A 14,508-nucleotide genomic window follows, 5' to 3' on the forward strand; every position below is an offset into this window, starting at 1 on the left:
TACGTCTAGGTATCTGACTATAATGCCTCAATTTTCTTATCTACAAATTGGAAATAGAGGAACGCTTCTACTTAGGAACTTGAAGTTAAGATTTTTTGTAATTTGGAACATAACTAAGTACCTTAGAAAAGTTTTATCAACTAAGACCTCTGCCAACAGATAGCATTGGTAATATTTGGTTTCATTTTTGGATAAATGATAAAAGGGACTCAAAAAACCAAGTGGAGACTCTTTTAGTATCTTCCTTGATATTGTTGTGAGAATTTGAAATAAGATTAAAAGGTCATGTCAAGTGCTCTATTTATGATAGTTATTAGGTGGTCAGGAATAGAGGAATCTTCTGGAGTGATAAAGACCCCAATATAGAAACACCATTGCTAACCTCAGCTTAGTAATTGGTGCAATTTTATGCTTTTTCACTAGATTTTAAGCATTTTTAGAATGGGTACTGTCACTTTCTGTTACATAAGTGGGTGCAGGAGTCAAATTGTGCAAATGTAACCATCTCCCACAACGTTATAAAGGGATTTTTAAGAAATCTTTTTTTTTTTTTTAAGATTTTATTTATTTAGTTGACAGACCGAGATCACAAGTAGGCAGAGGCAGGCAGAGAGAGCGAGGGGGAGGCAGGCTCCCTGCTGAGCCCGATGCAGGGCTCAATCCCAAGACCCTGAGATCATGACCTGAGCTGGAGGGTGAGGCTTAACCCACTGAGCCACCCAGATGCCCCAGTTTTTAAGAAATCTATTGGCTAGTTTATTTCCAAGAAACATGAAGGATTACTCCCAATACTTTTTTTCTTCTCCAAAAAAATCTAGTGGTGTCACCTGATTCAGATCTGGATTAGACCAGAACTTAATTTGGGACTGTCAACTCATTCGTTAGTTGTCTTAGACAACATATATTTTTACTGGATATGAAAAATTTTTAGTTAATAGTCAGGCCTGGTTAGTAAATTCCTTTCAGTATGGTGATGTCAAAGTCCAAATTCTGTTCTAACTAGTTACATTTTTATGAACAATGCCTGAACTATATCCCAATAAATCTCAGTAGGTACAGGAATTATAGGATGGGTATCTGGGGTCAGTTCAAATCCATCACTATTGCAGGGAAACCATCAAACAGCTCAAGTATCTCTAGGATGAACTTCAGATAGATTATGGTAATTATATGTAATGGGAGGTCTTTTTTCAAACTTCAGTGGAAACTTGAAATTATTAGTAACTTGTTTTGTCATTAATGCAATTTCTTTCCTGACCCACTCCTTAATCCTCAATTTTAATTTTTATTTTAATTTTTTATGGATCCATTTTTAACATTTGTAGTAGTATCATGTATGTAACATAAAAATATTTAAGTAGTTTTTTGGTTTTCATTTTATTTTCTTAAGTAATCTCTACATCCGTTGTAGGGCTTGAACGCATAACCCCGAGATCAGGAATGACATACAGTCATTCTGAGCCAGCCAGCCACCCCCTCAATAGTCATTTTTAGAATAATATTTAAGAAATACAGTAGTAAATATACCCATGTTCAGATCTTCAGTGTTCAGATTTGGTTATATCCTCTATTTCCAAACTTGATAAGCATTTGCTGAAACATTTTTAAAAATATTTTATTTATTTATTTGATGGACAGAGATCACAAGTAGGCAGAGAGGCAGGCAGAGATGGGGGCGGGGAAGCGGGCTCCATGCTGAGCAGAAAGCCTGATGTGATGCTGGGATCCCAGGACCCTGATATGACCTGAGCAGAAGGCAGAGGCTTAACCCACTGAGCCACCAAGGCGCCCTGAAACATTTCTTGTTAAAACAGATGTTTCCTAGATTGCTCTTCCTGAAGATTCCAGTTCAGTGGTTTAAGACAGAGCCTGGGAATTTATTTTTCTTAAACCAGTATTCCTGGTTTATTTTATTTTATTTATTGAAGTTTGGGAAACATCAGAATAGGAGATCAAGGATTCCGTCTTTAAAAATGCCAGTGTATGTTTAGAAAAGTGTTATTTTTTACTCATAAAAATGTTTTTTAATCTGATTATTAAGCAGAAGCATTAAAGTTTTGCTAGTATACTTTGTGAGATGCTAGATTTGTTCTTTAATATGTAACATCTTTTTTATTCTATCTGCATGTTACTTGAAATTCGGTACATACATATCTTGCCAAATAGAAATTTGATTTTCAGGAACTTGGTATAAATGACCTTTCTTAACATCTGAATTGATAAGTGATGTCTGTATTCCATCATCTGTGTATATACTCCCATTATTCACCGTTGTATCATTTTAATAAATGTACTTTAATTTTGGCTTAATAGCATCGCTTTCTCAATCAGTACCTCTGAAGGTTTCTTAGTTTTTCTCCATTGTAGCTCAAAAATCATTATTTTCTCTTTTTGAAGGGGTGGTAAATAGTGGGGAGATAGTAACTTTCCTGACACACTAGCAAAAAATTGCATGTTTGTTTAACTGTAGAATTTTATAAGCTGGTAAGTTCAAACTCTAGTCTGGAATTTACAGATCGTTAGTCTTCTATCCACCTCCTATTATTACTGCACCCCTGAGATTTTGCTTCAGCAAAGTTCCACCTTTTCATTTTCCTATGGCAAACTAAGATCATTTGGTGTTCTTGGCTTAAGTTACCCTTTCACTGTATCTACCTGGACTGATTTGCCACCTTGTCTTTACTTGCTTGTACTTCTGTACACAACCTTTCTCAGCCATTTTCACTGATGACAGTTTTCTCATAAGAGCAATAGCATATGTCATTGTCTGAAGATTGACTATGCTCTCTTATGTTTAATTATATGTGAGTGTTTTGGCTATCTAATTAAACTGTAACCTTGTATAGGGTAAGGCTCACATCCTCTGTATAGAAATTCTTAGCATGACCCTGTGCACTTAGACTATCAAGTACTTTTGGTGGTTTCATAAAATTTTAGCTTTTTTTTTTTTAAATCAGGTAAATGATGATTTTATCATTCATCTTTAAGCCCTACTACCACATAAAGATCAGTTACTTATAAAATTAATAACAGAGCCACAGGATACAAACTTATATTTTAAATTTCAGAATGCTTAGGGAGGACTGACTCCTTCACAAACATTTTACTCATCTATTCAGCCTTTGTAGTTCCTTTTGGTCAGTCATTTTACCAGTTTTTTCTGCTTTTTAGAACCCTTATCACCATTCAGTTTCTAGTTTATAGACTTCATTGGAGATTGCTCTTTGTTACTGTTTCTCAAGGTGGTTCCCTAGGTCTACCTGCATTGGAATCACCTAGAATGCTTATTCAAGTACAGATTCTTTTTTTTTTTTTTTCTTTTAATATTTTATTTATTTATTTATTTAACAGAGAGATACACGGGGAAAGAAGGAACATAAGCACAGGGAGTGGTACAGGGAGAAGGCTCCCCACTGATCAGGGAGCCCGATGTGGGGCTCGTTTCCAGGATCCTGGGATCATGACCTGAGCCGAACACAGGCGTTTGACAGAGCCACCCAGTTGTCCCTAAAGTACAGGTTCTTAATGTCCTTTTCCCTAAACTATTTGCTGTGCTCCATACATATTTCACTTTATTCTTTTGTTCTTTTATGAGACTGCTCTTGAGTCCATCATTACACTCTTTGAAGTCCTTTCTGATTCCTAAAGCTGTCTGGCAATTAGTTGCAGATAGAGCAGTTTTAGTGTAGTGCTTAGGAACACAGGCTGTGGATATATACATTAGAATCTCAACTATGTTGCTTTTCCAAGATTACAGGGCTAGTTACTTAAAAGTATATAGGGACAAGAGTTGATCTTTTGGGCTGCTGTATGTATTAAGTTAATATTTGTAAGTTTCTTACAGTAGTGCTTGTACATAGTATTCAAACATTAGCTGCTATTATGATTTTCTTCCACTTTTCAGTTCTTACAAACTTATCAGTAACTTGTATACTTACCTTACGTCTGCCTCTTAGATTATAAAGTCATTGAAGATTGGGGCCTGCCTTAACTATTTTTATAGTTTTTCAATGGATTTTGCATAGTAGAAAGTGTTCAATAAATATTTACTACATCAGATCATAGGAAAATGGTCAAATTTTCAGTAAGATTGTTTTTCAGAGCCCATTTACTTAATATAAATTATAATCGAAAATAATTTAATTTTTTTTTTGTATTGTATTTCAGGAATTCTAATGAACCATTGACCATCACCATTTCACCAGTTGGAGCAAGTTACCAGAAATGGGCATAGTGCTTTTAGATCCAACATGTAACAGATGGCTGTTCCTCCATGGTGATTACTTCTTCAAGCCAACACCTTTTGTGATTGTGTAGGATCTTTGTCTCTTCATCTTCGAATTCCAGTTACTGTTGTTGGCAAATAAAACAAAGGAGTTCATGTAGTTTTTGCCCAAGCTTGAGTCACCATGAGTAGTAGTTTAGGAAAAGAAAAAGACTGTAAAGAGAAAGATCCCAAAGTGCCATCAGCCAAGGAAAGAGAAAAGGAGGCAAAAGCCTCTGGAGGTTTTGGGAAAGAGAGCAAAGAAAAAGAACCTAAGACCAAAGGGAAAGATGCCAAAGATGGAAAGAAGGACTCCAGTACTGCCCAGCCAGGGGTGGCTTTTTCAGTTGACAATACGATCAAACGGCCAAATCCAGCACCTGGGACTAGAAAAAAATCTAGCAATGCAGAGGTGATTAAAGAGCTCAACAAATGCCGGGAAGAGAATTCAATGCGTTTGGACTTATCCAAGAGGTCTATACATATATTGCCATCATCAATCAAAGAGTTGACTCAGTTAACAGAACTTTATTTATATAGCAACAAATTGCAGTCCCTCCCAGCTGAGGTGGGCTGTCTAGTAAATCTCATGACACTGGCTCTAAATGAAAACTCACTTACCAGTTTGCCTGACTCTCTTGATAACTTGAAGAAGCTGCGGATGCTTGATTTACGGCATAATAAACTGAGAGAAATTCCTTCAGTGGTGTATAGGCTAGATTCTCTCACAACTCTTTACCTTCGCTTTAATCGTATAACTACTGTGGAAAAGGACATCAAAAATCTGTCAAAACTCAGCATGCTTAGCATTCGAGAGAACAAAATCAAACAACTACCTGCTGAAATTGGTAAGAGATCTTACTACTATTTGTGGTTATTTGTTATGCCAGATAATTGTTATGCCGCATAATATGTCAAGTGCTTTTCTATATCGAAATACCTGATCCTTGCCTAAAAACAGCTGGTTTCTAAATTTCTTCTTTATGTTTTACTTCAGTTACTTAATTTTAGCAATTTTAGTGTATGCTGTGAGCTTATTTTACAGATTTTTTAAAAGTGAGTTAGAATATAGATGTAGTTGGGCCTGTTTCACATAAACTTAATCTGCTTTCATTTTCCCTGGGGAAGAGGTGAACTTGTAGCAATAAAAAGATGTTTCCTGAATTTTTAACTTGTTACCACCTATTTTAAAAATATTTTAAAAGTATAGTAGATTCACTTAGGCTACATTTTCTAGTTTTCACTTTTCCTTCCTTATCTGAAAAATGTTTGTGTAAATTCCTAATTTTCTACAAAAGATTGGCATATCAGAGCCATGTAAAAAAAAAAAAAAGCAAAAGAACGGTAATAGTATAAAAACTAGTAAATATATATGTAAAAAAGTCAGTAAAAATATTTTAATTTTTTAATTAGGGAGTATAGTAAACATTGACTTAGTTCTGAGAAGTTGATAAAGGTATTTGTGGGCTCGTTTTATAACATTAAAAAAATTGACATAAAAGTTAATTATTTAACTTTCTAAGGAAGGTTTTCTTATGAAAGGCAGATATATGCTGAATAAAATAGGTGATTTAAAAATATTGTTGCTTGAGCATTGGGTGAGTGGGTGACAAAGGAAGCAAGGCACTACAGCTTTGTAGAGAGATACTTTTCTGTAGGTGTGTTTAAAATTTATTTAGCTTTGAAAAAGATACGGTTTAAGTTTTAGGTATGGCATTTTTCTACATTTAACTCTCACCAGACACAAAATCCCAATTTAATTTTGGTTTCATTAAATGCGTTTTCTTATCCATGATAGATTTTCCCAAGCAGTGAACTGTACTTTTTGAAAGTATGACTTACTTATCAGGTATTAAAATATCTTCAGGAATCTGAAAGGAAATACTCCTTTTCATGTTTTCAGATAGAAGTGTGCTCCTTGATTGACTTTTGATTTCATACCAGATTCAGTTAAAATCTCACCAGTATAGGTAGTTCATTCTGAAATGGAATTGCTAAAGAAAAAAGAAATGCTAAATTTTTATATCAAATGTTGTTTTATATAAATTATGTAAGTATAAATTTCAAATGTTGAAATATCAAATGTTATTTCCTGTTTTTGTTCTTATTATTTTGTGTATGTGTTATCCTCCATCTGAATATGTTGGCTTTAATTCATGAGAGTCCTATTAAGAATGTCTTTCCGGGGGCGCCTGGGTGGCTCAATGGGTTGGGCCTCTGCCTTCAGCTCGGGTCATGATCCCAGGGTCCTGGGATCGAGCCCCGCATCGGGCTCTCTGCTCGGCGGGGAGCCTGCTTCCCCCTCTCTCTCTGCCTGCCTCTCTGCCTACTTGTGATCTCTCTCTCTATCAAATAAAAAAATAAAATCTTTAAAAAAAAAAAGAATGTCTTTCCGTAGAGATGTTACCAAATTACTTAGGAATTAAGAACATACATTTCTTATGTAAGAAATTATAGGGTTTTATTATTTTTTAAAAATTTTATTTATTTATTTGAGAGAGAGAATACGAGAGTAGGGAGGGTCAGAGGGAGAAGCAGACTGCCCACTGAGCAGGGAGCCTGATGTGGGACTCAATCCTGGGACGCTAGGATTATGACCTGAGCAGACGGCAGTCACTCAGCCGACTGAGCCACCCAGGTGCCCCGAAATTACAGGATTTTAAATTTATTTCAGTTTGTTCTTAGCATATAGATCAGCATTTTTACTTAAGTGAATGTATTTTTAAAAATTGGCAGATTTGGGGCGCCTGGGTGGCTCAGTGGATTGAGCCGCTGCCTTCGGCTCAGGTCATGATCTCAGTGTCCTGGGATCGAGCCCCGCATCGGGCTCTTTGCTCAGCGGGAGCCTGCTTCTCTCTCTCTCTCTGCCTGACTCTCCGCCTACTTGTGATTTCTCTCTCTGTCAAATAAATAAATAAAAAAAAATCTTTAAAAAAAAAAAAATTGGCAGATTTTATTTAATTAAATGGTTTGTGTCTGCCTAATCTTTTGACCTTTATTCCTAAGTTTGTAATTTTAAAAATAACCTTTGAATTTGTTTAATTTGTTTAATGCCACAATTAGTGGCATTATTAAAGTTTGTGTTCTTGTAATTTTTGTATTTCTGTAAGAATAGTAACTTCATAAATGTTATTTTATTCCAAGCAGGGCATCAGAGAATAAACTGCTTTTAAAGATAAAAGTTAATATTTCGTAAAAGGGGTTAAGATTTATAAGGTTTGGGGCCCGTGGGTGGCTCAGTGGGTTAAGCCCTGCCTTCAGCTCAGGTCATGATCTCAGAGTCCTGGGATGGGCCCAGCATCTGGTGGGCTCTCTGCTCAGCAGGGAGCCTGCTCTCCTCCCGCCCACCCCCCCCCCCGCCCACCCCCCACTTCCCTCTGCCTGCCTACTTGTGATCTCTCTCTTTGTGAAATAAATAAACTTAGATGCGTGAATTTGGGGCAGACATTGCAGAAGTCTGCATTAACTTTTCCCTGTAAAGAACAAGAAAATGTCCAGTAAAAACAACGTAATTGTAATAATAATAATAGCTGCTGTTTTGAGCACAGTATGTCATATGGTATACTTTGCATATTTTAACTCATTAAGTTCTTACAGAAAGCCAATTTTAATAGACACTTCTTCCTCCATTGTAATGAAGTAGGAACTGAAAATGTAGAGAGATTAGATAATTTACTAAATGTCAAATGTAGCTGGGAACAGGGGCACCTGGGTGGCTTAGTAGTTTAAGTGTCTGCCCTTGGCTTAGGTCATGATCGCAGGGTCCTAGGATGAGCCCTACAAGAGCAGCTTCTGTCTCTGCCCCTCCCTCTTGCTCTGCTCTCTCTCACTATTTCTTTATCTCTTTCAAATAAATAAAGTCTTTTTAAAAAAGTCATGCAGCTAGGAAGTTAAGAGTCGGGATTTGAACTTGGGTCTTACTGTACTACCCCCACTAGAAGAGTGGGTCCCACTCCCATAGTTTATGACTTAGTAGTGTGGCAAGTGCAAGGGATATGTACTTCTAACAAATAAGCTCTCTTACTGTATCTGTAGCTGCAGTTAAAAGCCATAGCATTAGTTCTTTGTTTTTGGGTTTTTTTTGAGGAAGGAGGATGTTAGCAGCTTAATGAAGATATAATTCACATACCATACAGTTCATACATTTGAAGTGTACAGTTCAGTGGGTTCCAGCTACACAGTTGTGCAGCCATCACAATCTTAGAAAATTTTTATCACTCTAAAAAGAAACTGTACACTTTAGCAGTTACCCCTCCTCTGTTTTCTTGAAACCCCTTAGCCCTAGGCAGACACTAGTTTACTTTTTTTTTTTTTTTTTTGAGATTTTATTTCTTTGACAGAGAGAGAGTGTGGAAGAGGGAATACAAGCATACAAGTAGGGGGAGCGGGGGAGGGAGAAGGGGGCTTCTCAGGAAGCAGGGAGCCTGATGTGGATTTACTCCCAGGATGCTGGGATCGTGACCTGAGTGGAAGGAGCCAAAGGACCCACCCAGGTGCCCCTCATTCTTTCTTGCTGCTGAATAATGCTCCATTCTATGAATATACCACATTTTATTTACCCATTCATGAGTTGAACATTTGGTTGTTTCCATTTTTTTGCTGTTGCAAATAAAATTACTATGAACATGTGTCCCAAGTTTTTGTGTGGACATTTGTTTTCATTTCTCTTGGGTTATATACCTAAACCTGGCATTACTGAGTCATACGGTAACTCTATATTTAAACTTTTGAGGAACTTCTAGACTGGTTTCTTATCACTGCACCTTTTTCTGTTCCCACCATAGTGTATGAGGGTTCTGGTTTCTCTACATCCTCAACATCATTGCTATCATCTTTTTTATTATAGTACTCCATGAGTAAGAAGTGGTATTATGTGGTTTTGATTTGCAGTGTTTTGATGACTATAGATTTGTTTTTAATTTTTGAGAGCTGTCTTTTATTATAAAGGAAAGGCAAATAGTTTTTTGTGGTGCAGATCTTGCTTTACTGCTTTTTTAAAAAAGAGTTTATTTGAGAGAGAAATTATACAGGCAAGAGGAGGGGCAAACGGAGAGGGAGAAATGGACTCCCCACTGAACAGGGATCCCAGTGCAGGACTCAATTCCAGGACCCTGGGATCATGGCCTGAGCCACACAGGTGCCCCAGTTTACTGCTTTTTTAATTACAAAAAATAAAATCCTGAGCTCCTTTGAGAATGTGTACAAATAAGACCCATGGGCAAAGATCAAGTAAAGTGGAAATTAGACATTTTTTACAGTGTTCTATACATCCCCCCCCTTTTTTTGAGGTTGGGGAGTGGCAGAAGGAGAGGGGAAAAAGAGGATCTTAAGCATGGGGCTTGCTGTCACAACCCTGAGATCATGACCTGAGCTGAAATCAAGAGTCAGATGCTTAACTGACTGGTCCACCCAGATGCCCCAAAAGTGTCATACTCCTTTACCATAGTTTGACTTACTGCTGCAACCCATAATAGGAATTTACAATTCAAAATATATGCTAATTAATCATTTTGTTAAACTTTCTATGTATTAGATTCACATTATTATAGATATATATTAGATTTATAGTATGTATATTAAATGCTTATAGTAATAAGAGTACACCGTTTTCAGTCTTGCCATCTAGCAATATATTTGAGGAGTATGAGAAATTAGAAGTTCTTGAAATATAGCCTACTATTTAGTTTAAATAATATATTTGGAATTTAACCACTACACAAGCTGCTTTGCTTTCTATAACTATAACTTTCTGTAACTATATTAAAATCAAAACATCTATCTGTCTCAGCATTAATGGCATTTTTATTAATGCTGTGTGATTTCATACCAGTGTTAACATATTCACATGGGTGAACTCTGGCAGAAAACAGTAAAAGAATACTAAAAATACAGTAAATGTATTCCTGTGAAGAGCCAGAGATAACACACCAGAGTAGCCAAGAAAACTCTTCATTTAGTAATACTTACCTTTCTTTTTGTGTGATAAGGCATGGACACATTAAAGTAAATGTCCTGTCTTTTTGTGTTAAGTAGTAGGTGGGACTTCTAGTGGTTGCTTTCTTTTACAGATCAGTGCTCCATCCTTCTTCCCTTACCTTCTTTTACCATTTGTAATCCTTAAAGAGACCCTTCACTGTATACCAAGACAGTCAAGAAGTTGTGTTTTGAGAGGGGAAAACAGGAAATAATCACTCCCCCTTGCTGTAACCTGTACTGTACTGGTTCTGTTGAGTATTAAAGATAAGCTTTTGTAAATTTTTTTTTGAGGGGTTGCCTGGGTAGATTAGTTAAGGTCATCAGGAAGACAGTTTGAATAATTAATTTAGGGAATTCTGGAAAATGAAGTTTTAAAGGATTTTATTCTTCTAGGGAAGGAAATGGTTGCTCTTTGAAATCAGAAGACACTCCATCTTTATCTCTTTGGAATATTCCTAGTTTTCCTTCATTGAATTATGGGCTAGTATAGGATTTCTTTATTTTTTAAATTTTTTATTTATTTTTATTTTTTAATTTTTTTTAAATTTAACGATTTTATTTATTTGACAGAGAGAAAGAGACATAGCGAGAGAGGGAACACAAACATGGGAGTGGGAGAGGGAGAACCAGGCTTCCCGCTGAGCAGGGAGCCTGATCCGAGGCTCTATCCCAGGACCTGAGCTGAAGGCTGTCTCTTAACCAACTGGGCCACCCAGGCGCCCCTAGGATTTCTTTATTTAAACATGAACCCTTTTTTTTCTTTATAAAAATAGCTAAGTTAGAAGGAATTTTTTAAAAAATATATTTTTAAATTTAGTTTTATTTTTTCAGGGTTTCAAGATTCATTGTTTATGTACCACACCCAGTGCTCCATGCAGTACGTGCCCTCCTTAACACCCACCACCAGGCTTACCCATCCCCCAACCCCCTCTGCTCTAAAACCCATTTATTCTTCCTACATTGTATAATCAGTAAAATGCTACATTTATATATAATACACAATTTCATATGAATTTGTCAGAATAACTCATTTTGCTTATGAGAATGAAATGGTATGTTAAAATGTATGCTTTTTGGGAATCCATATCATTTTTACCTATTTTAAAGAACTCTCTACAGCATTCAGATCTATAAGAAATTAGAATCAGGAAGAATTTTTTATCCATTTGACACAGTAAGTTACTGAAAACAGAATTCCTACCATACTGAAGTCCTGCTGTTATAAGTTAAGTGATATAATCAACATAGAGAATATATACCAGTAATATCTGTATAAAAATACTAAGGACTGAACCAGCAGTTTTTTTTAAAAGTTGAAGGACCTCAGAGATCTTAATTTCCTATTAATTTTTTGTGAATTTTTGTAGATAATAAATTATAGGTTTTCAATAAATGGGGCTTGAAGGGAATTTAATGAAGCCAAGTACTATCACCCATTTTTCACTATTAACTAAAATTTTAACCCTTTGTCCCTAAAATTCTTGAAATTCTCCCAGGACTGCCGGGAGTGATAAAATTGTTCTCATGGTCCAGGTAATATCATTTAATGGATCTCATTTGAGTGTTTTGTACAAGTGCTAATGAGTTACTTGGTTTGGCAGGAAAAAGAAATTAGGAAAGGGAATTCATGGTTGTAAATAAATAACTCCTTTTTGATTGGGAATCCTCAAGAGATTCTAGACACTTGGAGATGAACTGTTAATTTACTTAGTTTATTGTCATCAGATTGTAGGGTGTTTCACTGAGCAAAAAAGCATGTAAAAGTTGTTATTGCTAAAGCCATGTTAGAAGAGTTTGATAAGATCAGAGAGAGAATGCAATTGACTTTCACTGTCCTGAAGTCACCCAATCAAAGGAATATAGACACTCTCATCCTTGCTGCCTAGTTGCAGATGTCCTTGATTAGAAGAGCTCCTGAAATCTTTGCAGTGAAAGGGAACACTAAGCCTCTAAGACTCAAGTAATGGTAGAAATTCTGATGTTAAGTTCTTAAATCTGTTCAAGCATGTGTGATAGATAGGTATTTCCAGCTTTTGTTAATTATGTAGTTTGTCAAATTATTACATTTTTTTTTTATACAGGGAGTCGCTGAATATTTTAAAGTATTCTATAAGTTCAGGAACAAGAGTTGAAATTTTTTTTAAGATTTATTTGAGAGAGAGTGGGGGGGTAGGGGCAAAGGGAGAGAGAGGGGAGGACAGTATCTTAAGTCAGGTTCCATACCCTGCCCAACTCAGAGCTCCACATGACCCTGAGGTTGTGACCTGAGCCAAAACCAAGAGTTGGTCACTTAACCAACTGTGCCACCCAGATGCCCCAAGGAACAATAATTATTTTAAAAATATAAACATCTTTGGGGTGCCTGGGTGGTACAGTTGGTTAAACAACTGACTCTTGGTTTCAGCTCAGATCATGATCTCAGGGTCATGAGATGCCCCAAATGGGGCTCCATGCTGGGTACGAACGAAGCTGGGTATGGAGCTTAAGATTCTATCATTCCCTCTCCTTCTGCCCTTCTCTCCCTCTAAAAAAAATAAGTAATATATAAAATAAAATATAAGCATCTTTGATATGACTCAAAAGGACAGGTCATATGACTTCACAGGGTAGGTCACAAGTTATGAAACCTAATTGTTTACCAGTCTTTGGGTACCTACTGTATACATTTTACCTAGGGCCTTTTTGTATTTTGCTAGATTTTAATTTAATCCCTACTAAAATTTTATTAAGGAATTTATGTCCGTATTCATCATGGCTGTTGATCTGTAATTCTCTTTCTCTCTTTCTCTCTCTCTCTCTCGTTTTAAATAATGGTTTGCCATAAGAGTAATGCTGGCTTCATATCATAGAATGAGTTGGGAAGTATTCCTCTTTTATGTTCTAGAAGAGTTTGTATAGAATTAGTAGTATTTCCTTAAATGTTCAGAAGAATTTACCAGTTATACAATCTGAGACAGATGTTTTCTTTGTAGGAAGGTTTTTATTTACTGATCTAATTTAATTTAGTTAATAAAGATACAGAGTTACCTGAGTTTTCTACTTCTCAGTTGAATTTTGGTAGTTTGAATCTGTCAAAGCATTTGTCTGTTTATTATATAATTTGTTGCATTTTTGGCATAAAGTTCATAATAGTTCTGTATTATTCTTTTAATGTCATCAGCATACTTTGTAATCATGTCTCTCTTTCATTCCTCATATTGGTAATTTGGTCTTCTTTGATCAGTCTGATTAGAGATCTATCAATTTTATTTGTCTTTAAAAAAATGCTTTTGGTTTTGTTTTTTGTCCTATTATCTTTGGGGTCTTTTAAAATCTTTTTGTTTGTTTTCTGCTCATTTATTTTTACTTTAAGTTTAATATGCTTTTCTTTGTCTACTTTAAGTTGTTAGATTGATTTCAGACCTTTCTTTTCATTATATAAGCATTTCATTATAAATCCCCCCAAGTACTATTTTAGCAGCTGCATCCAAATTTTGATGTAATATTTTCATTATTTATTTTAAATATTTTCTAAATATCTCATGATGCCTGGGTGGCTCAGTTAGTTAAGCAGCTGCCTTCGGCTCAGGTCATGATCCCAGGGTCCTGGGATCGAGTCCCACATTGGGCTCCTTGCTCGGCAGGGAGCCTGCTTCTCCCTCTGCCTCTGCCTGCCTCTCTGTCTGCCTGTGCTCGCTCGCTCTCTCTCCCTCTGTCTCTGACAAATAAATTAAAAAAAAAAAAATCTTAAAAAAAAAATATCTTATTGCTCTGTAACCCATGGATTATTTAGAAGTGAATTTTTCAGTTTTCAGGCATTCAAGAGATGTTTTCTGATAATTTTGTTATTGATTTATAAAATATGGCCTGTCTTTTTTTTTTTAAAGATTTTATTTATTTATTTGACAGAAAGCGATCACAAGTAGGCAGAGAAGCAGGCAGAGAGAGAGGAGGAAGCAGGCTCCTCGCCGAGCAGAGAGCCCGATGTGGGGCTCTAGCCCAGGACCCTGGGATCATGACCCGAGCCGAGGGCAGAGGCTTTAACCCACTGAGCCACCCAGGCGCCCCAGAATATGGCCTGTTTTACTAAATGTTATATATGCATTGTGTTCGGGTTTTTTGGAGCAAGGTCACATTAGTTGATATTACTCATTTATTCTATACCACCATCAATTTTCTATCCACTGTTTTTTTCAGTTAATGAGAAAATAAGTGTTGAAATAGCCAACCATACTAATAGATTTTTCTCAACACTAGTGCTATTTTTGCTGCTTATATTTTGAAACTGT

General features: G+C 36.1%; 1 protein-coding gene across 2 annotated transcripts in view; it reads left to right on the forward strand.

The window, feature by feature from the left end:
• The window catches only part of SHOC2 (SHOC2 leucine rich repeat scaffold protein), a 96,311-nt gene that overhangs the window by 39,074 nt on the left and 42,729 nt on the right, over positions 1–14,508 (forward strand). For both annotated transcript variants that reach the window (XM_032313885.1, XM_032313884.1), the window contains exon 2: positions 4,168–5,112. In XM_032313885.1, the coding sequence (XP_032169776.1) occupies positions 4,410–5,112 (703 nt within the window). In that variant the 5' untranslated portion in view covers positions 4,168–4,409. The remainder of the gene's footprint in view (positions 1–4,167; positions 5,113–14,508) is intronic.

Source organism: Mustela erminea, chromosome 14 (genome assembly GCF_009829155.1).
Source record: "Mustela erminea isolate mMusErm1 chromosome 14, mMusErm1.Pri, whole genome shotgun sequence".
NCBI lineage: Eukaryota > Metazoa > Chordata > Mammalia > Carnivora > Mustelidae > Mustela > Mustela erminea.